General features: G+C 45.4%; 1 protein-coding gene across 1 annotated transcript; it reads left to right on the top strand.

The window, feature by feature from the left end:
- Window positions 1–12,033: 12,033 nt before the first annotated feature.
- Window positions 12,034–22,511, top strand: DDX20 (DEAD-box helicase 20). Its single transcript, XM_081225943.1, has 11 exons — window positions 12,034–12,362; window positions 13,101–13,195; window positions 13,983–14,151; window positions 14,748–14,862; window positions 14,987–15,129; window positions 15,267–15,405; window positions 15,725–15,783; window positions 17,001–17,083; window positions 17,434–17,539; window positions 17,677–17,778; window positions 20,733–22,511. The coding sequence occupies exons 1-11, from the start codon at window positions 12,062–12,064 to the stop codon at window positions 21,893–21,895; spliced, it is 2,475 nt and encodes an 824-aa protein (XP_081082069.1). The 5' UTR covers window positions 12,034–12,061; the 3' UTR covers window positions 21,896–22,511.
- The last annotated feature ends 215 nt before the right edge of the window (window positions 22,512–22,726 follow it).

Here is a 22,726-nt window from a genome sequence, read left to right as displayed (position 1 = left end):
ATGAGACAACTTTGAAGACGCGAGAGAAGGGGCAAAGAAAGAAGGCAGAAACTTCGGCCATTCCGATCCGTGTCAGCAAAGAGCGCCACCTCTGTTTACCATGGAGAGGTGAGAGCGAAGGAGGGAGGGAGGATAAAAATGAACGTCTTAGAAATGAAGACTTTGCAGAGTCCAGTCGGATGGCCTCCACCTAGCCCCGGGTTCTCAATTATAGTGGACCTTGCCTAGGGCTCTCGGCCTAGCCCTGACTGCCCCCTTTGGATGAAGCTGGGCAACGGTAGCCGCTGGATAGAGAAAAGGAAAAGGCACACAGGTGGGTCAGAACCCAGTCCGAAGCCTGTCTCGGTGGCCGCTCGCCAACTCAGGTGGCCTCGCTCCCTTCGAGATCGCGGCACAGGACCCCGCGTGGGTCAGAAAAGCCGACGGCCGCAGGGTGGAGCTGAGAATCCGCCCCCGAGTTTCCAACGCCCCCTGGGAGAGCCCGAAAATGCATTTCCTGCTGCTCTCCCAGGCCGGCCACAGCCCGTGGCGAGTCCGGCCCGCTGGTCCACTCAGCGTTGCAGAGCCCGGCCCCCGGCTTCCTGGCAGTTGTGAATCGAGATCCCCAAGGGGCCCCTTTGGGTAGGACACGAGGAGAGTTCAGAGTGGGAGCCATTCCCAAGGATGGGGCTGAGGTCTCCAGCCCAGGTGAACCAGTTTTTGAGTTGAATCCTCTGGGACCGCCCGTTAACATATAGCTCACGGAGGAAGTTTTATGTGGGGAGAAACACCACAAAAGAGCTCCTCAACCCGGAAGGCCGGTTCTTTGCTGTGCAGCACCCAACAGCAGTGGAGGGTATAGGAGGCACTGAGTCTGCGGGTGTGTGGCTGAAATAGTATTGGGAGTCAAGTTTCAGGCCTAATTTTCTCCATGCCTGCGAGCTCAAGGACTGGAATCCTCTTGGAAGTTAGTAGGAGAGCAGCTATGGTTAAAACTCCCAGAGATGCAGGCTGATGTCTTCACAAGAATTTAGGACCGGGTGATTAGGCCTTCTAGAGTATTGACAACACGGTATGACCTTGCACAGATGATTTCCTTTTACTGGCCTCAGCTTCCCTTGCTATAGTTTAAACCTATGTGAATCTTAACACTTTTATATGCCTTACAAAACTCTATTTTGACAATGATCTGTGAAGTAGTCAGGACAAGGGGAATCCATCTTAGAGATGAATATATTGTTAGCAAAGCCAAAGATTGCATTCTACCCACTTTTAAGGTCAAGGATATGGCAAGAAAAAAAACTGATGGCCATAAAGTCAGTGCAGTGATCAAAAGAGACAGGTCCCAGCCAAGTCATGAGTGCTATTACCGTGTGGTTCCCACAGGACTTTGGAGGACAATTACTGTCAAACTCTGGAGTGCTTTTATGATGCTGGGCCACTACAATTTTCTTGCTCCCTTGCCTCTGAGAAGGCCAACATTACAGCACGGTGTGTGGAGCCCTCTCTCTTACCTGGTTTCTGAAGAGGTAGCTCTGTCTTCCACCTTTTCTTTTTTTCTTAAGTGGTAGAGAATAAAGCCTGTTGCCATGGTTGTATAAACAGGGATAAATATTCTTGGGCTGAGGATGGGGGTGGGGGTTAGGGGACGATTCATTTTTGCTGAAGAGGAATCAAATGGTTCAGCCTCCTCCCTCCTGCCCCCTCCCAACACAGCCTGGGGGGAAGATGAGATTACCTCATTTGAAAATAAAGAATAAATCAAAGGTCTTGAGATTGGATGTGAACTTAACTTTCTCAAAGCCGTCCAGAGCTGGAGTAGAACCCTCAGAAGCATCTCAGCTTTGCCCCTTGCTGGTGGGGATAAGTGTATTGTGGGTACTTTTCTTGAGGAGCAGCTCCTGGAAACGGTGCCTAAAGGTGTCAGACTCTTGTGGTTTGCCCAGCCTAGTCAGGGAAGGTGGTCCACTCTGCCCTACTGCCAGAGCCTGAAGGTCCTGGCACCGATCACTGAGCTCAAAGGGAGAGGCAGAACCAGTTGTATCCCAACGGAACTCAGATCCTAAACTAAACAATGGCAACACTGCCATTCTCCTGGCTCCAGATCCTATGGTTCCCACCTGGACGTCCCAACCCACCAAGTCCTAGCCTGCTCTGGATGAGGCACCCCTGGCTAAGGCAATGGCCATCTCATCTCCACTGGCAACACAAGAGCTGAGGAGCTCATCCTGATAACCTGATGTGAGGAAAGAGATATGAGGCCACACACAGTCTGGAAACCTCATCATAACATCGCCCTCCCAAGGGTGGGTCCGTGTCCCCATTGCCCTCATGCCTCCCCCCTTTGTGGCTGCCAAGAGCCATTATCCCAATCCCCGTCCCCACTCCCCCCACACCTCCTGAGCATCAACAGGAAAGGCTGACCCTCGTGATAAACACATGCTGTTGGAATGTGTTCAGATATCACTGCAGAACAGTTTCTCTCCAGGCAGAGGACCTCTCCCGGCAGGCAGGCCCAGAGGTGCTGAGCAGAGACTGCGTGGCTGGTGTGAAACACTGGGATGGTGGGGGAGGAATTGGACAGAAGCCTAACTCTTCTTAGAATAATTTAACTCTCAGTTTTCATGACATCCTCCTCTGTCCACCTTAGAGGCCTGGGCTCCTCTGCTTCTTACAATCCCAACACCAGGAGAGACAGCAGAGCTGTCTCTGAAAGATTCACTTTGGTGTTTAAGGGAAAACTCTTCTGACTGGGTGGTGGAATCAAAGACTCAGTCATAGGAAGCTTGTTAGCTTTGGGTGTCCTCAAACATAGAGTATCATTCTCCTCACTTTCAGATAGAGCAACTGAGGTCCAAAGAGATGGGTCTGAAAGGTGATATAATAAAATCTCCCTGTTTCCAAGGTAACCTCTTTCTACTGCCCTCCTCTGCGGAAAGCAGCAGGCATGTGGATTACTGAGATGATGAGCCATTGAAGGAGAGAGTCCCAGTACTTCCCCATCCGTAGAATGGCCATCACTCTTGCATACTGTGTTAACTTAGACGCCACAGTCACAGCCATCACTTCTTTACAAAGTCCCTGGGCCGCAAGACCAGTTATGCAGGTGCTAAAACTTTTTGGAGAGGGACAGAAGGAAGGTGTTGGAGGAAGCAGTAGCAGGATAGTCGTCTGAGAAAACTTCATGAATGAATGGATTATTTCACCTGAACAATTCAGAGGAATTGTAAGTGCAAAATTAGACTAGTCTGAATAATGAACAGTTAGTCTATGGGCTGCTACCAACCCCTATTTGGAATTATTTGCAGCTATGGGCCTGTGCTTATGGTGCCTAAGCGATGGTCTCATTGCTACTAGGAAGTAAACATTTCCATTTTGCAAACATTTGCTGGAAAAGCAAGTATTTTTCAACTGCAAAGAACACCTGAAGAATGTCAGGGCACAGCTAGGGGATATACTTATGGAACTTGTGCAAATTAATGCTGGTTGATGCAAACTGCACTGAGAAGGAAAGTGACTTGCTCCCTGCATTCTTCTGGGGATATCCTGCCACATCTGGCTCCCTAGAGGCCCAGCGCTGACTTCCCTGTAACATCACCATGGCCTGCAACTCAGGGCAAAACCTGATTTTATTACACACTATTTGGTCATCTCCACTAGCTTCTGGTAGCTGTAAACAGGTACCAGGCATTGGCAGCCTGCCAGGGGGAGAGTTGTCAGCAAGAGAGAAAGAAGGCTACCTGCTTCTCCCACTGAGGCCATGGGGTAAGTACAAAAAGAGGTCAGTTTCAGGTTTGGCTTACTGTGCATACTTGCTTCCACCAGGCTGGCTCCTAAGCCTCTTCTTGGTCTTTTGCAGGTGGCAGAGAACTGTCCTTAGCCTGATCAGACACCAGCCCTGGGGTACAGTTGAGGTTTCAGCCTGGAGACCCTGAGGGGAGCCAGTGCTGAGGGCGACAGCTGCTTCTGTGAGGGCTTCTGCTTGACCAGAGCCCTGGGGTTTTGTGGGGTGTGAGTGGGGTGGGCAGTGGCTCGCAGCAGCAGCAGTCTGTACCAAGAGACAGCCTCCGGTTCCCAGAGCGGAAAGGCAATGAGGCCAAGAAACACTGCCATCATTTAACAGATGAAGATGCACATTGCAGAACAGGAGCTGAACACGCAAAGGAGTTTGGGTTTTTTACTGCCCTCCCTCCTCCCTGCATTTGGACAGGTTTTCCCTGCTGTGATTATTCCTCATGAATCGTCATCCATAGAAAGTGACTGAGGCAATGGAGAGTGAATAATGAATCCCCCAAATGGTCTTTTGTGTCTCTGCCTGGAGGGTTTTGGAAATAACTTGCATTTTAATCTCTCTGACTTAGAATCATAGAATTTGGGAGCTGTAAAGGACCTTATAGATAATCAGGGAACTGTGACCTCATGGAAAGACTAGAAGTCAAGCTCTGTGGGTCTGAACCTCCAGTCTGTCACTGAAAATAGAGCTAGCTAACATTTATTGAAGGCTTTCCTTGTGTCAGGCACTCATCTGTTCTTCCCAGACCCTCGGAGGCAGGGCTCCTATTGCCTCTGTTCTGCAGATGAGGAAGGGACGAGGAGCCAGAACTCCCCTGGGTTCACCCAGAGGCTCTGGCTTCAGAACCCATGCCTTCTGTCACTCCAAGGCCTCACCATGTGGACTTGAACAAGTAATTTAACCTCGTTGTGTCTCAGTTTTCTCCTCTGTGAGCTCTAAGTCTGACAGTCTGCATTTCACACCCAAGCATATGACTTTACAAGTTAGGAGAGTGCAGCCCAGAAATGTTAAGTGATTTGCCCTAAGTCACCCAGGTTGCTAATGGCAGAATCAGCAAAGGAACTCAGATCCAGTGATCTTCCCTCCCCTGTCCCTCCCACCCTCCCCCTATTCCCCGCCAAGACCTCTTTCCCCTCCATCACACTGTTTCTAGAGGAATCCAACTCCTTGCCTTAGAGGTCTCTTCTATGATTTCAGATCGATAGGTTGGACATGTTGGGTTTGGGTGCGGCCAGTCACAACCCCAATGGTGAGTTCAGGAAGCTGGTGATATTTGTCCAAGTACCTTCGACCTATCTGCCTGCCTGCTCTTTGCTATCTTTTTCAGGTCAAGAGTGGTGATGAAAACCATGAGGGAAGAGCATGGCAATGCCCTGTCTGGTGTGGCCCATACATACTCTCCCCTGGTGGGTGCTGTTTCCAGCTGTTTGTCCTCATCAAGCAAATGCTACCACCTTGTGCCAGCTCTCTCTCCCACCTTCCTTCATGGTGGCAGTGGTTGAAAGTCTGCTCCTCTCTCCCCTTCCCTCTGTCCTTTGTTCTCCCTGTCCCAGGTTCTGACCATTAATTGGCGTGTGGTGAGTGTGCCTTGGAGGAGGTAGGGGTCAAGAGGGTCTCCAGTAATCACTATGCACTGTCTTTGCCAGCCTCCCCATCCCAGTGCCTTCCCTACGGAAAATAGATTGGAAAAGGGTGGAGGTGTCAATAAACAAATCATTGGAGTGCATGGAAAGTGAGAACAAGGGAATCCTGTGTGAGGCTTTACTCTATTCACAATGGCACTGGGTACCCGTGCATGTGTGTGAGTGTGTGTGTGGCTCACACACTCTGAAATGAGCTCTCACCCACTGGTGAGTGGAAAATTAGCTTTGGCAGGTGAGGAACTGGGTGACAGGTGAGGAAGCCAGCAGGGTATCGGTGTTATCTGTCTCCTATTGCTGTTTGCTGGTGTTGCTAACAATATCTTGCCCACCCCCTTCCCCTCCCCTAACTTGTAATTAGGTGGAGTGGAAATGACTCGGGAGGGCTTGGGCCAGTGGGAGAGTGACATGAGTACATTAGAATGGCCTCGTGACCTTTGGAAGCCAGCCGTGTGCTTTGCAGGTGGGCTGCCCCAAGCCAGGTGGGAACTGGCATTTTCCTGATGGCCCACGAAGCAAGCTGTGTGGTTTACATTTCTCTGGTGGGTGGGAGAAGAGATGGCAGTCCAGGGACTAAGTCCTGGGAAGTTCCGCCAAATGGCATAAGCTGGAGGTGAAGTGAGCCAGGACGGGCAGGTGGGAGACCTGGGGGTCTTAGACTGGCTCCACTGCCCATCTCTGCCTGCTAGTTGGCCCTGTAATCCCCCTGTGCCTCAGTTTCTCTGACTGCAAAGTGAGGAAAATAATCTCACTGCTACCTGCCTGTTGTAAGGTAAAGTGTAAAGGCCCTTTGAAATGTCAAGAACACTGTCATTGGACAGTGCCAAGGGAATTTGCAGAGCCTACTGAGAGGCGGCAGTCTGCCTCTGCGTCACTTTCACAGCCTGTGCTCAGACAGGTACTTAGGCATCTCACATCCATAAATCTCATCTCCTATCTACAGTCAGCAAATAAGGGAAAGGGCAGGCTGCTGCTCTGCTACCATCTGATCTTCCTTCCAGTCCCAGCTCCCGGCCTCCCCTGCCTCCACTGCAGGTGATGATCCCTCTGCGCTCCCTCATCTGCTCCCGGCCTGTCAGTCTAATTTAACAAGGTTGCGGGAGAGGTTTGATTTAATCAAACCAGTTGCTGTATCCATTCTGCTCAGAGGTCCCTCGGTGTCACCACTGAGGCTCAGATTAGACAGTGACAATTACTTCTTCTTCCCTGGCTTCGCCTCCCCCTCCCTTTCTCTCCCTGGAGGGAACAACGGAGGCAGATCAGTCTCCTGGGACCTAAGAATAGATGCGGGAGGATCATAGGAGGGAAGCAGACTGGCCTCAGAAAGCCCCGCTCGTGCCTTACGTGGCCTTGTTTAAGTCTAAGCAGCCGCCTGAGGGACGAGGGGAGCAGCAAATGTGAGCAGAGCTGCCTGGAAAGGCTCAGGGCTGCCTGAGGACAGAGCTGGGCCATCATCAGTGCCATCATGGATGGCCTCGGAGATAAAACCAAGCTCCCTTGCTGTCGGGAAACTGGGTGGAGGGCGGGCCGAGGAGGTAAGGCGCGGTATGCTCTGCACGCTCCAGACAAAGAATTTATTTCCAGTTTCTCAGCCTGGATTCTGGGGTCTCCAGAGCCGGGAGACAACAATAGAAAAAAGGTGAGGCTCCATCCGAGTCTCTGTGGCTCTGTTCTCGGCATGAAAGCAGCAGTGACAGGAGGAGGCTGTGTGGATGTGGGTAACTATGGTGTTGGGGGGAGGCAGGTAACGGTGGTGTGTGAGGGGGTGTGATGTGTATGTGAGTGTCTGTGGCTGGGGAGCCAGGCAGGGGGGTCTCTGGTGCAGATAGGTCAGGTTTAGGGAGTTTAGAATTCCGGAACAAATCTCTCTTGCCACTTAACTCTTTCCTTTCCCTCCTTCTCCAGGAAGTGGGTGCTCAGCACCTCTTGTTCTCTTGAGCAGCTCACAGGAGAGAAACAAAGTCCTCTTGAAGGGGAGCCCTCTCTTGGGGTGATGGAAATCTTTCCTTTTGCTCATTTGTGTCACATTTTTCCATCAGGCCGGGCAGCTGACAGGTGCACCCTTCCCCGGGCCCCTTTCAGAGTCCCCTCCCTGCCATTTGTGTCTCACCCAAATAACCAGCAGACACCGCCATCTGCAGAGCTGTGTATGATTAGCAGAGACCCTTCCTGACAGCTCCAAAGAGAAGCCCTCAAATGCGTATTCTATTGAGTGCACCTCATTGCTGCTGACAGGCGCTTTATCAATTAAATTCCACATCCCCAGTCTTCAGAGACGCCACAAACCTCCCTACCTAATAAATCACAGGCCCCCAGTTATTGTTAAATGTCCCATCAGTCTCTAATAAACTCCCTGCCAACAGGGGCAGGTTATTTATTATGCTGTCTGGACAAGAATGAATTGGGCCCCATTCTCAGAAGAAGAGCAAACGTGACGCCTTCCTCCCTAAAGACTGAGGCTGTGGTATTAAATGGGGCAATTAATCAACGTGGGCCTTGCGCAGAGGGGAGTGTGGTCTAGAGAGAGGGAGGATGGCCTGGGCTCCTTTACTGAAAGCCAGCTAAGCAAGTCCCCGTGGTGAGAGGTGGCCGTGCAGAGTATAGGAACCTGGGCCTTTGCTGCTTCTTCCCCTCTCCTCATTCCTGTTTGAAAAGGTACTGAAGACATAGTCACCCCATAGGCCAAGGGGGCACATATGAAAATAGTTATTTTCCACGTTGAAAGGTAGCTGCATAGGACTGAGCAGGGTCGTGAAAAATTCTGTCCAGAAGGCCAGATATTGTTACTTAATAAACTTGATATGACTTAAGTTTATTGATGGTGCTAGTCCACTGAGCAGATGAACTGAAGAATATAGGAGGGAATGTTCCCCTTGCCTGGGAGAGAGAACTAGGAAACATGTGCTCAGTCACTGTTTGCTGGCTAAGCAGCACACAGGTTAAGCACTGACACTCAGAAAGCAGTGGACAACACCCAAAAGACCCAGGGGTTGTTAGGTGTGAGAAACAGCGTTATAAAGTGGGCCTTGCAGTTACTACCTCACAGTAGATCCCAAACGGAGATGATGCTCGATGCTCTGAAAGTTACAATCCAAACTCCTCAGCTTTGTCACTGATCAAGCCCTAGTCTATATTTCCAATTGTATTTCTCTCTATTGCTACATAACACTATCCTCCTTTGGGCGAGCATAACACATTAATTTTATATTCCTTATGGTGGCAGACAAGGTCCTCCATACTATAGGACCAACATATCTCTGCAACCTTGTTTCCTGGTAAGTGCTGCCATACTTGCCTCCGTTCATGCTAAAGCTCATACCTTACCGTAACTACTATGGTTTCTCATGTTTCCACGCCTTTGCACAAACTGTTCCTTTTGCCCAGAATACCTCTCTAACTTGTCTGCCTGGTGAGCTTTCCTTCAACCCCCGCTGCCTGATGAACTGCACATCTATCCTTCAGGATCAGCTCAGAAAATCACCCCCCAGTGCTTCAAGGGACTTGAGCTTTGTCTCCTGGTGCCGCTATCTTGGCAGAAGTGCTAGGCTCCAGGGATTAGGAAAAGAGTGACCTGGGCATGGAAGTTTTCTTATAGTTCCATGCATGCCTTAAATCACTTTGATTTGGGATGGGGAGAGAAGAGCATAGAGAAGACAGCTATTGGTCTCTGAATACCAAAAGCTGTTTTTCTCAATTTTTCAGATGTTCTCATGCTCTCCCACATGACAGCCACACTTTGAGCAGCTAAGGCCCTGAAAAATGTCAGTACTGCATGTAATTTTACACCACCTTGTGCTACTTGCATATTTCCTCCTTGGTCAGAGCTACGTGTTTGCATGTGTCTTTCTTCCTGAGGGCAAGTGCTCTGCTTATTTTGTCCCAGTTTTGTATCTCCAGCATCTGGCTGATTCGTATGAGGCGTATTAGGCTATAAAAATCTTTTTTTTTTTTTTTTTTGGAGCAGAGAAAGGTTTATTGCAAGGCCATGCAAGGAGACAAGGTGCCTCATACCCTAAAAAGCCACAAGCTCCCAGAAGGGTTTCGGCAAAGCATTTTTAAAAGCCAGGTGAGGGAGGTGGGGTCGCAGGTTATGTGATCAGATCGTGGACAATTCTCTAACTGGCTGATGATGAGGGAACAGGGTGGTGTCACAGGGGTTAACTTTATCAGTCCTTAGGCTCCAGGAGGCCTGGCTCTATGTGCTCATGGTCATCAAGTAGTTAACATCTTCCAGTTGGTGGGGGGAAGGGGAGATTTCATATTGTTCTGGAGGCTGGGAAGTCCAAGGTCATGGTGCTGGCAGATTTCATGTCTGATGAGGACCCACTTCCTGGTTCATAGATTGCTGCATTCTCACTGTGTTCATGTGACATAAGGGCAGGCTATAAAAATCTTAGTGCCTTCACTTCTTTCCACATATTCCCACGGATCCTCACATTTGAGGGGGGCACCTATGTCTATGCTTTTGTTTACATTATTTTCCTTTCCTCTGGGTGCAGAAATTTCCATTGTGAAATCATTGCCTGGGACCATTTGAACCTGAAAATCCATTCCGAGTCTACCTTTTACTCCCACTTCTTCAATTCACAGGAATCTTTCCCCCCTCTAGCTTCCAGGTACATAAGGTGAGGAAAGATTTTCCAAGTAGACAGAACAGCATACAAAGAGGCTGGGGTCCCATCGTGATTTTATCCTGAAGGAGGCCAGCAGGCAGACAACAGTCCAACTGGTTTCTGCGTATGTTACTCTCATACCTTCCCTGGTTATTAAATGGTCTCTTACCTTTATGTTTTATTTTTATGGCACTAAAAATTACGACCAGCAGCATTATTACAGTTTTTAACTACTGAGGAAAAAAATTGTATTGATTTGTTTTTAGCTATAGCAATATAATTTATGCCTAGTAACATAACTGCAATATTTGGGCAGGGGAACCATTCAGGAGGTTGTTGTGATAGTTAGGACCTAAAAGGTCCTAAAATAGGACAGATGCTATGGAGACTGGAGAAGAAATATGGATGAGATATTTGGAAGCAAAATTACTTGCCCTCAAGTAATTGTTAGAAAGGGAAGGGACTTTCCTGGCGGTCCAGTGGTTAGGACTCAGTGCTTTCACTGTCTGCCATGGCCCCGGGTTCAATCCCTGGTCAATCCAAATCCCTCCCCCAAAAAAGAAAGGGGAGAGGGATAATGGAAGGTGGAGTCAAGAATAATTAATTCCCAGGTTTGGGGTTTAGGGATTAGGTGGATGAAAGAGGTGGGGTACTAAGAGGAAGTCTGGAACCTTTACTGCCCACTCCCAACAGGCCCCCTTCTTTCATATGAACAGTTGACATTTTCTCAATGTTTTGTAAATTTCTAAGAAAAATGCATCTGAGAATACCTTTCCAGTAGGATTACCTTGCCAAAGTCCTCCTACCTCCTTTGGAATCTGAATCATCACTGTGTGTGTGTGTGTGTGTGTGTGTGTAGGGAAGTGTGAGGCTGGTGAGAGATAACGACCAGAATTATGATATAATCTTTAGATTTGTAATTGTGAATATTAGGTTCCAAAAATACTTACATTTGGAGTTATGACTCAGACTTTGTTATAGGAGCTCATTTATTCAATAAATATTGAGCACTTACTCTGTGTCAGATTGTTTTTTCCGATTAGGGATACTGCAGAGAACAAAAGAGAATAGGTCCCTGTCCTCATAGACAGACAACAAACATATGATTTCATCTAGTGATAAGCAGAAAAATAAAGCAGAACAAGGGAATAGAGAGTGATGGGAAAGGCCGGGGAGCTGCCACGATGGGGGATCTATCTCAGATAGAGTGTTCAGGAAAGTCCTCTTTGAAAAGGTGGTATTTGAGCAGAGACCTGAAATAAAGTGGTAAAGACTGTTGTCATCCATGAGATGGTGGTGGGGAGGGATAGGAGCAACACACAGAAAATGTTAAATTTGAGCTATTAGACATAAAGTGCAGGTGTTGAGAAGGGAGATGGATGTACAAGTCTGGAGTTCAGAGGAAGGTCGGAGGTGTAGATACTAATGTGGGAGTTGTCAGTTCAGTTGCTGGTTCCAATTCGATTTGCTTTTATCAGAGCTCAGCGTGTGCCAGGTACTGTGGTAGGGGCTGAGAACGCAGAGATGAAAGCACACAGATATATACCTGGCAACGTGGTCAATCCTAAATCTCGCTGTACTTCGGGAGCTCTCTGCGAGCACAGGAGACAGAGAGTTGGGGCGGGACACGGTGGGAGCCGGAGGAGTCGACCGCCGAGCCGAAGCCCGGAGGCTGGGAGCGTGACGCACTGGGCTCTTCACAAAGGCAGCATTGTGAGGTCGGCAACGCGGGCGCAGGGCGGGGCAGTGCTCCCACCGTAAGCGCGCGGCGCCCTCTGCAGGCCGCAGGCGGCGACACACCGGTAGCCTCAGCTTTCCTCCCCTCCCTTTTCCCGCCTTCCTCAGGCCACGTTTTTTTGTTGTTATAGCTCTTTCCGAGTCTTTCTAAGCCTCCGACTTCCGTCCCTTACCCCTCCTCTTCGAGGCCGGGAGTGTCAGTGTCTTCGCACGAAGACTGCCAATAAAGTTTTTCCCCTTCTCGCTCTCAGGCTCCCCGCCTCGCCCGAAGTACCGCGAGATCCGGCAGCACGGCTAGCATGGCGGCGGCGTTTGAACCCCCGGCGTCCTTAAAGACCGTGGAGAGCACTATGCCGGAGGAGCGCGTGGCCGCGCAGTTCGCGGCTCCGGAGCCAGCCCCCAGGCCAGTGCGGAGTCTACGGACGGCTCACGACATCAACGGTCCGCGGACCCGCACCGGGGACGTGCTGCTGGCGGAGCCGGGGGACTTCGAGTCGCTGCTGCTGTCGCGGCCGGTGCTGGAGGGGCTGCGGGCGGTTGGCTTCGAGCGGCCGTCGCCCGTGCAGCTCAAGGCCATACCGCTGGGGCGGTGCGGACTTGGTGAGGGCTGGGGCCCTGGAGGGGCCGGAAGGGCCGCAGGAGGGGGCGGCGGCGGCCAAGCCCGTGGCGAGAGCCGGGAAGGGCCCAGAGCGGCCGTCTTGCAGGGCTCGTCCCGGGGCAAGACGCCGCACGCATGCGAGCCTCAGTTTCCTCCTCTGTCAAACGGAGACGCAGTATTGAATTTGGAGATAGTTGAGGTCCATTCCACGCTGTCAGGTGGTTCTACGTTTGGGAATATAAACGGCGGGAAAGATCTCAGATGAGATCAGCCTGGATTAGGGTAGGCCCTAAATCCAGTGACAAGAGTCCTTATAAGAGAAGGGAGAAAGGCAGAGAAGAAAACCATGTGAGAATGGAGGCAGAGATTGGAGTTACACAGCTCCAAGCCAAGAAATGTCTCAGTCGTCAGAAGCTGGAAGAGACAGGAAGGATTGTACCATAGAGCCTTAGGAGGGAATGTGGCCCGGCTGATACCTTGATTTCATATTTCTGGCCTCCAAAACTGAGAAAATAAATTTCTGCTTTCTAAGCCAAAAAAAGAAGACAAACGGTGGAGGTTCCGGGAGGAGACCTGTTTCTGGATATGGCCACATGCTTGTTTTAGAGTTAACTTAAAAACGAAGGTAGTTAAGGATGTGATCTCTGGAGGCCTGTCTAGTTCTGGGATTTCATGTTGGTACCTAAGCTTCTTTAGTCAGTCCTGGCTAATGATAATTTTTTTTTTTTTTTCCTCCTCAGATTTAATTGTTCAAGCTAAGTCTGGCACTGGGAAAACCTGTGTATTCTCCACCATTGCTTTGGACTCTCTTGTTCTTGAAAACCTAAGTACCCAGGTGAGTTTAGCTCGGAGGACCCAAGGAGAGTATGTTATGTGGATTTACTACAGGTCAGATGAAATACCAGTAGCTCCTCAGAGGTAGAAGTGAATGATCGTGTTAAGACATATGAAAAGTATACAAGTAAAGTAGATATTAAGGCTGTTGAGTGGTGTTGGTGTGGTTAGTGACCAAATACTCATTATTAGTGTTAGAAGTTTAGAGATTTCTATTATTACTACGTGTTAAATAAAATGAGTCTGCCACGTGTGTCAATTTTGTCATTACTTGAGAATACAGATAAGGATTCTTTATTCTTTTATTTGCTCACTAGATTGTGGTGAGGTTTAGCATTTGACCTGATTCATGGTAATGAGGTGTTTGGCTATTGTAGGTAACTGCATGTGGTTCTTACAGTGAATGTATTATACTGATCTTCCATCTTCTGGGCTCTCTCAGTAGGGCCTAAGAGGACCTTACCCAAATTAACAGGAGATTCGGGTTTGGAGATCATTTCTTCAGCAAAGATTTGTTGAGCCCATGTTTTATGTTTAAACAGTATGCCAGGCATTGGGGATATAAAGATGAATCAGATATGACCCTCATAGTCTTACTTTGTGGTTTAGTAGTTACAGCAGGCTGTATTTCAAGTTCTCAGTCATGTATATCTGATGATGACTCTTTAACAGTGTTTTTTAACCCAGATACTCATATCTGGGTTAAAAAACACTGTAAAGTCTTTTGAGTCCTGCCTTATGTATTTATTTTACCGACTTGTTAAAGGTATATTTTATGTTGTTTTTAGATTTTGATCTTGGCTCCTACAAGAGAAATTGCTGTACAGATACATTCTGTTATCACAGCCATTGGAATAAAAATGGAAGGCTTAGAGTGTCATGTGTTTATCGGAGGGACTCCATTATCACAAGACAAAACCAGACTTAAAAAGTGTCATATTGCTGTTGGTTCTCCTGGTAAGATATCAATGCCTGTTAATAACTGGAGCTTTTAAGTAACTGAACACTTCTATATAACAATAAGAATATGGCAATCTTTGATAATTATGGTAATTATTTTGAGGATTAAAAATGAAGAGCATTAGATTAGTGAGATATAAACACATGACTGGATTACCAACAGAATTTTTGAAATTTCTGTTTCTAAGGATGTTTAAGAACAAGTATGGGATAGGCTTCTGAGAAGAAGAGGAATGAGAAGATTTCAGAAAGCCCTTCTAAGCCATGGATTGGGATTATTCTTTGCTTCCGTATTAGTCCTTTGGTCATGAGTCACTCAGAATCATAATCTAGCATTCAGTGCCTTACAAGTCCTTTGACAGGAAGTGTTTATTTTCCATACATATTGGTGATGAAATGTGAGGGAAAAAATAATGGATTTAGGGAAGATCAGAACTCAGGATTTCTAATTTGTGGTTTAATGTGTAAAGAATAATGAGGGTTGGGTCAGGAAAGTCAGCAATTCAACCTGTAAGTAGAATAACAACATTGGCTGAAATTTGCACAGTTTTGGTGCATATGAATATTTGAATATGTTTTTTTCTGGACTTTAGGCAGAATTAAACAACTGATAGAACTTGACTACTTGAATCCAGGCAGTATACGTCTCTTTATTCTTGATGAAGCAGATAAGCTTTTAGAAGAAGGCAGCTTCCAGGAGCAAATAAAGTAAGAAAAATAACTAACTTGACTATTAAAATGGTGCCCCAAAGTATCTGTCTTTTGCTTTTGTAGGTGGTGATTATCATCTGAATAGTTTCCATGGTGTGTGTGTTTTTCTTCTATTTTGCAGTTGGATTTATTCTTCCTTGCCTGCCAGTAAACAGATGTTGGCAGTGTCAGCTACTTACCCTGAATTTTTGGCTAATGCTTTGACAAAGTACATGAGAGAGCCCACTTTTGTAAGACTAAATTCCAGTGATCCGAGTCTCATAGGTGTGTACAGATATTGGATATTTAGTGGATTGGTTTGTGATATTCTGGAGCTTTCCTTTGCTAAGTTGGCTTTTGCTTTCATATTTGCTATAGAAAAAGAAAATATGTTCATTTTAACAGAAGACTCTTCTTTGTAGGTTTGAAGCAGTACTACAAAGTTGTCAGTTCATACCCTTTGGCCCATAAGATTTTTGAGGAAAAGACTCAGCATTTACAAGAATTGTTCAGCAAAATTCCATTTAATCAAGCCTTGGTCTTTTCTAATTTACACAGCAGGTAATGTACCTTAAAAAGTCATCTGGGGGGCTTCCCTGGTGGCGCAGTGGTTGGGAGTCCGCCTGCCGATTCAGGGGACACGGGTTCGTGCCCCGGTCCAGGAGGATCCCACATGCCGCAGAGTGGCTGGGCCTGTGAGCCGCTGCCGCTGAGCCTGCGCGTCCGGAGCCTGTGCTCCGCAACGGGAGAGGCCACGACAGTGAGAGGCCCACGTACTGCAAAAAAAAAAAAGAAAGGTCATCTGGGGAACTTGTGAAATAAAAGGATAGGTGTGGGGCAGTATTTGTAAAGTTATAACCCTCTGTGTTATTTTTCATAGAGCACAACACTTGGCTGATATCCTTTCTTCTAAAGGCTTTCCTGCAGAGTGCATTTCAGGTAAGTTCATCTCTTAACTTTAATCTTTGTTTAGTATCCTGACTTGAAGCTTCTCCAAAGTCAGGAGGAAGAGATACCACTTCCTGAGTTGTCTTGTGAGTGTGAGGTTACACTGAGTCTTCAGAGTAAAAGGAATTTCAGGTTTATTTTTCACTGGGATTTGTCTTTTTAAGAAGTAACATGGTATATACTAAAAAACTAGAAAACTGGAGTTATATCCACAAAGAACTTAATAACTTTACAAAATAGAGTCTGTCTTTATTATCTTAAGATAATCATTGTAAAAAATGCAAAGAATTGCTAACTAAATTGACTTTTACAGTCTTGTGGAAGGCAAAACTAATTCATTTTTGACACAAAGCTAAATTATTACTGTTGACCTAGGAAGGAAAGATTTAAAGGAATTTTTGATAAGTGAGATCCTTTTTAGAGTTTTGATTGCTATCTCAGCTTAGTTTTTAACCTGTTAGCATAAGCTCATTTAGTCGTGGTATATCATGAGATACTGGGGAGACTGTTTTCTCATGGACCAGTATTTGGATGATAGATCACACTTCAACACCAAATTGGTAAACAGCTGGTTAAAGCAATTTTATTTTCCTAAGAATTGTTAAACCTCATATGGCACTTTGTAGATATAATGTTTTTTAAAATTTTTTAAATTTTTATTATTTATTTATTTATTTTATTAGTCTCTGCTTTACAACAAAGTGAATCAGTCATACATATACATCTGCTCCCACATTTAATTTAATTTAAAAAATTTTTTTTTGTGGTACACGGGCCTCTCACTGTTGTGGCTTCTCCCATTGCGGAGCGCAGGCTCAGCGTCCATGGCTCATGGGCCCAGCCGCTCTGCGGCATGTGGGATCTTCCCTGACCGGGGCAAGAACCCGTGTCCCCTGCATCGACAGGCGGACTCTCAACCACTGCGCCACCAGGGAAGCCCAGATATAATGTTATATCTGCAGGCATAGCCTAGTCACCATTTAAAATTGAATTTCGAGTTGATTGCCTAACCATATTTTAGAAGATTCTGACTTTAGGTTTTGTTTGTTTTTCCTGACTTTAGTTCTTAGCCTAGATTTGCATATAAGGACAGAATTAACTTTGGTTGTTAAAGTGTTAAGACTGGCAATTATGATTTCTGATTTTTGTGGATTTGATAAATGTATGTTCACTTGTTTTTATATGACTTTCTTTCTGGGTCTTTTTAGGCAACATGAATCAGAATCAGCGTCTTGATGCTATGGCTAAACTGAAGCAGTTTCATTGCAGAGTCCTCGTTTCCACAGATTTGGTAAATTTCCTGTTCAGTTTGGGTGACTAATCCATCTGGACATATGTTCTGTTATCAAATGTACAGATTTCATCTATTATTTTAGGTGGGTGTATCTGACAGGAATACCAGAAGATAATTGTCTTTCCAGTACTGGGGAATATGCCTTCTTCCTAAAAATGTCTTATATTTTTATCTTTATTGTTGAAATTAGTCATTAGAAATGAATTTTCTTTTCCTTTGCTCCTAAATATCCTCCTTGTTCTTAAATATCCTCCTATTCTTAATTTGGCTCTTGGTTATACTGAATAATATAGTGTGCCATGCAATGGCTAATGCACACATACAACTGTTCTCTTCTTCAATTCAAGACTTCCCGTGGAATTGATGCTGAGAACGTGAATCTGGTTGTAAACCTGGATGTACCATTGGATTGGGAGACGTATATGCATCGGATTGGCAGAGCTGGCCGTTTTGGTAAAAAAAAAAAAAAAAAGCAAAGAAAAAAGTTTGGGTGCTTTCTTTAAGGGGAGGAAGCTATAATGTGACAGGTGGACTTGAAGTGTCATATATGTGAAAATGATTTACTACGTAACATTCCTTCTGTGCTTTAGGTACTTTGGGACTGACAGTGACCTACTGCTGTAGGGGAGAAGAAGAAAATATGGTGATGAAAATTGCCCAGAAATGTAAGATCAATCTTCTGCCTTTACCAGGTATATTTTGTCTGTTTCATATTGCTGTAAAAATAATGATGATAGGCCTAAAAAAATAATAGTTAACATAGAGTACTTGGATACTGTTCTAAGTATATATGTTAACTCATGTAATTCTCACCACAATTATGTGAGGTATGTGCTATTATTATCTACCTTTTGTAGATGAGGATATTGAGGCATAGAGAGGTTAAATATTTGTCTAAGGTCTTACAGCTAATAAGTAGCAGGGAGAAGATTGCAAGCTAACAACACATGAAAAATGAAAAATATTTTCCTACTGTATTAACTCCATATTTTACTTTGTAGCCCTGAAATTTGATTTTATTCTTTTATATCAAGGGATGTATTTTACCTCTTATGTTGCTATGAAGGTAATTCTTGCCATATTCTCCTTTGTCACCATGAGGAAGGAATAGTGTCTTTAATTTGAACACTGTTCTGAAAATGTTGAAGTGTTTTGTTTTGATTGTAATGAATCATTTATCAAGCTGCTTTTTTAAAAAATTTTATTTATTTATTTTTGGCTGTGTTGGGTCTTTGTTGGGTCTTCGTTGCTGCGTACGGGCTTTCTCTAGTTGCGGTGAGCGGGGGCTGCTCTTCGTTGCGGTGCGCGGGCCTCTAATTGCAGTGGCTTCTCTTGTTACAGAACGTGGGCTCTAGGCACGTGGGCTTCAGTAGTTGTGACACGTGGGCTCAGTAGTTGTGGCTCCTGGAAGTGCCCGCCCAGTTTTTTAGGGTTTCTAAAAAAGTTTTCAAGAGATCATTAATAGTTTCAAACATGCATTGTTTCCAAGACAGCAGTTTTAAAAAGCAACTTGGGGTTTCCCTGGTGGCGCAGTGGTTAGGAATCCACCTGCCAGTGCAGGGGACACGGATTCGATCCCTGGTCTGGGAAGATCCCACATGCCGCAGAGCAACTAAGCCCATGCGCCACAACTAATGAGCCTGCGCTCTAGAGCCCACGAGCCACAGCTACTGAAGCCCACGAGCCTAGAGCCCGTGCTCCACAATAAGAGAAGCCACTGCAATGAGAAGCCCGTGAGCCACAACGAAGAGTAGCCCCCGTTCACCGCAACTAGGGAAAGCCCGCGCGCGACAACGAAGATCCAATGTAGCCAGTCAATCAATCGATCAATCAATAAACAAACAAACTTACTAAAAAAAAAAAACAACTCCTGGGTGGAAATATGGTTTATTTGCTATACAGCTGACCCTTGAACAACAATGGGGGGTTTAGAGGCACTGAGCCTCCATGCAGCATAAATCCCTGTATAGCTTATAGTCAGTCTTCCATCCCTGCCTTTCCGCATCCACTGATTCAGCCAACAGCAGATTGTATAGTACTGTTGTACGTATTGGAAAAAATCTGCATATAACTGGACCTGCACAGTTCATACCTGCAGTTCAGACCCGTGTTATTCAAAGGTCAACTGTATATGTTAATGTATGCATGTTAGTGTGTGTATATATACGTTGTATAGATACATAAATGTATACTTATATAGTGTATACATGACCTTCTGGAAGATGGAATATGTAGTTATTGAATAAATATAACAATGAATATTTTACCAATTTATATTTAACTCCTTTAGTGATTTTTACAAAGCTAGATGAAGCACAGGTTTGGGAGTACTGTGGATTTTAGTAGTTTTGGCTTTGTGATAACTCATTTTCACAGATTTTTTAAATTGCTCTAAGCTTATGTCCTGATTTACAAAATACTTGTTTTTAGCGTAGATGGTCTTTAGGTTCTCTATCAGTTCTAAGACTATATTTTGTTAATTCTCTCTATGTATAAGTCTATTGGTGATCTTTATAGTTATAAATAATGGAAAAAATAAATCGAAAATTGGTACAAGAGAGTTAGGACTTGTGATAGGACTCAGTATCATAACATCTAGTGATAAAAATAAGATTTGCCTTTGGTTACCGGAAAGTGACATATTTGGATCTTTATGAAAAGTTAACAGAGCCCCGAAATGATGAGAAAATGATATTTATAGTGTTAGATCTGTACTGGACTAGGCACTTGTGTGACAACAGACTGTTCGGGTGAGTTGCCTGGAGCAGGATCGGGGGAATTGGCCTGAATGATAGGTCTCCGCAAGCAAGGGATGGCACCTTAGTAGGAATCCAAGTTTAGTTAGAGGGTCTGTTCAGTGAAGGATCAAGAGTCCCAGCTGAAGAATCCAGATCTGAGGGAATGAGTAGTGGGTACACTACATGCAACACCACTAGCAGCAACAGACAGGTGAGGTCTTTGTAAAGCAGGGCCTCTGTGTACTTAGTCTGCCTAAGATGAAAATTGGTCACACTTTGGAAAGATCTGAGTGCAGGTGGAAGCCAATTGTCATGCCTGGATGGGATAGGGAATTTAGAGAGTTAGAGCCAGCAAATTTTTTTAAACTTACAAGTGCCATTGGTACCACAGATCTTTTCACAGTCATCTGGCTTTTTTCCCCATGGAGGTTTTTTTCCTCCACCGTTGAGGGCAGTGATTTCCCCCTGGTAGAATATAGGGTGGCAGATTTACTTGGGTACAGAGTTGGAGTTGTAATACTTCCCAGTTGGTAAGCTTTGGGGAGCACAATCCATTTTCTAATATCTTGTTTGCTGTTATCAGTAGTGAGATAATGGGGAGGAGTTGGGGAGAGGGAGACGAGGAAGGATGGGAGAATCGCTGTAGAGGCATACCTCACTCCTAGAATAATAAGCTCTTTTCGAGTGAGGGGGTATTGGATGGGTCTTTTATATTTTTGGGCAAATTTCCTTACTGCAAGTTTTGCTTAGGTCTTTTAAAATACTAATATATTAAGCTTCTTAGTATAGTGTTAGTATATTTTGTTTCTTAATCTTATTTGACCATGGAAAGCTTTATTAATCCATTCAGAAAATGCTGGTCTAGAACAGCTTGAGAATTTAATACTTTTTTTATTCCTTTTATGTAGATCCTATTCCTCCTGGTCTGATGGAAGAATGTTTGGATTGGGATGTGGAGGTTGAAGCTGCCATGCATACATATGGCTTAGCAAGTATACCTACACAGACCCTAAAACAAATTCAAAAAATAGAGAGCACCTTTCAAACTCAGAAAGCTCATGGTAACCACATGGCTTCATCTAGAAATACTTCTGTATCTGCACTATCAGTCAAATCAAAAAATAATACCAAACAAAAGCTTCCTGTGAAAAGCCACTCAGAGTGTGGAATTATAGAAAAAGCCATGTCACCAAAAGAACTGGGCTCTGCTGTACAATTGGAAGAGCAAATGAAGAATTCTGTTCAGACCTCTGTTGAAAACTCTACTAACAGTCAGCACCAAGTCAAAGAAGCTTCTGTGTCACTCCCCAAAATTCCTTGTCTGTCTTCCTTTAAAACCCATCTGCCATGTACTTTGACTTTTGCAGAATTGATGGAGGATTATGAACACTATATTAAAGAGGGGTTAGAGAAACCTGTGGAAGTCATCAGACACTACACAGGTCCTGGGGATCAGACTGTGAATCCTCAAAATGGTTTTGTGAGAAATAGAATTACTGAAGACAGTGTGCAGATATTGGCAAGTAGTAGCCAATCTGGAGACTCTGAGAGTGACAGTGATTCTTACAGTTCAAGGAGTTCTTCCCAGAGCAAAGGAAGTAAGTCATACTTGGAAGGTTCTTCTGATACTCAGCTGAAAGACTTGGAATCTATTCCTGTGGGTGGCCATATCTCTTTGGAACAACCTCTGAATGGAAATGACACCCCTCGTCTAGTAGAGTATCAAGAATCACCTGAAATCCAAATAAAGGCAAGGCATAAAGAGGGAGCTAACCATAACCAGAGAGCTAAGCAGAGCCGGAGAACCCTTCGCAGGCGGTCTTCCTATCGATTGCAGACAGAACCCCAGGAAGATGGTTGGTATGACCGCCGTAGGGAAACACATCCGAGTTTTTCTAACACCTGTCAGGACTATGAGGAGTACTGGAGAGCTTACTACTGGGCGTGGCAGGAATACTATGCTGCTGCTTCTCAGTCGTATTATTGGAATGCTCAGAGGCATCCAAGCTGGATGGCAGCCTATCACATGAATACCATTTATCTACAAGAAATGATGCGTGGCAACCAGTGATTATAGGCTGTACGTCATGCCATCTGGGAATATCAACAAGTGATACCTTTGGATTGCTATCCTTGACCTGTAGTAGAGTGGCATATAGTGGCATTTTTGAGGAACTGGAGAAGTTTTGAGGCTTTCCACTGGGACACATCTAGTTTTCAGATTCTTTTGACCTAAATCAACCTGATTCAGGTCAGATGAATTATCTTCTTTAAAAAAACTTCCTGGATGAGATTCTTGAAAGAAAATTTGGGGGACATAGAGCTAAAGGTCCCAGGGTGCCATTTTCTGTAAGCCGTTCCAAAAAGAAACACTTAAAAAGACATATGCCACTGCTTACTTAAAAGAAATAAAAACAGTTGAGATTTGAAAAATAATGCAAGTTTATGCTGTGGAGTTCTTTCCAAAAGTCTTGGGCTATATTTCCAGAGGTGTGTTCTTACAGAAGTTTGTAGCATGGTAGATCAGAAAGCCCCCTCTCCTTTTAGGTTTAGGCAGGAAGGAATAAACATTGCTTCAGACTTTCCCGAAGGTCCTTGATTTGATGCTGTTTGCTTCCAGTAAAAATATTTATTACCAGTAAAAATAGAAACTTAGCCAAGTGTGTTGACATGTTTATTGTTCATCTTTTGAATATCTTTTGTCTTTAGAATTGTAGAAGCTGTCTGTGTTCTTTGGGTTTTTTTTTTTTTGCGGTACGCGGGCCTCTTGCTATTGTGGCCTCTCCCGTTGCGGAGCACAGGCTCTGGACGTGCAGGCTCAGCAGCCATGGCTCACGGGCCCAGCCGCTCAGCGGCCATGGCTCACGGGCCCAGCCGCTCCGCGGCATGTGGGATCTTCCCG

This window comes from Mesoplodon bidens (genome assembly GCF_964165515.1).
Source record: "Mesoplodon bidens genome assembly, chromosome: 2".
NCBI classification, from domain to species: domain Eukaryota; kingdom Metazoa; phylum Chordata; class Mammalia; order Artiodactyla; family Ziphiidae; genus Mesoplodon; species Mesoplodon bidens.
Note: the sequence above shows the minus strand (reverse complement) of the source record. Positions and strands in the feature narration are given on the sequence as shown.

What these genes read in the sequence shown, in the direction of transcription:
- DDX20 (XM_081225943.1), top strand. Translation starts at nt 12,062, where the DNA reads ATGGCGGCGGCGTTTGAACCCCCGGCGTCCTTAAAGACCGTGGAGAGC. An exon ending in CAGTGATCCGAGTCTCATAG is followed by an intron (nt 15,130 to 15,266) that starts GTGTGTACAGAT and finishes TCTTCTTTGTAG; the next exon opens with GTTTGAAGCAGTACTACAAA. An exon ending in TCCTCGTTTCCACAGATTTG is followed by an intron (nt 17,084 to 17,433) that starts GTAAATTTCCTG and finishes CTTCAATTCAAG; the next exon opens with ACTTCCCGTGGAATTGATGC.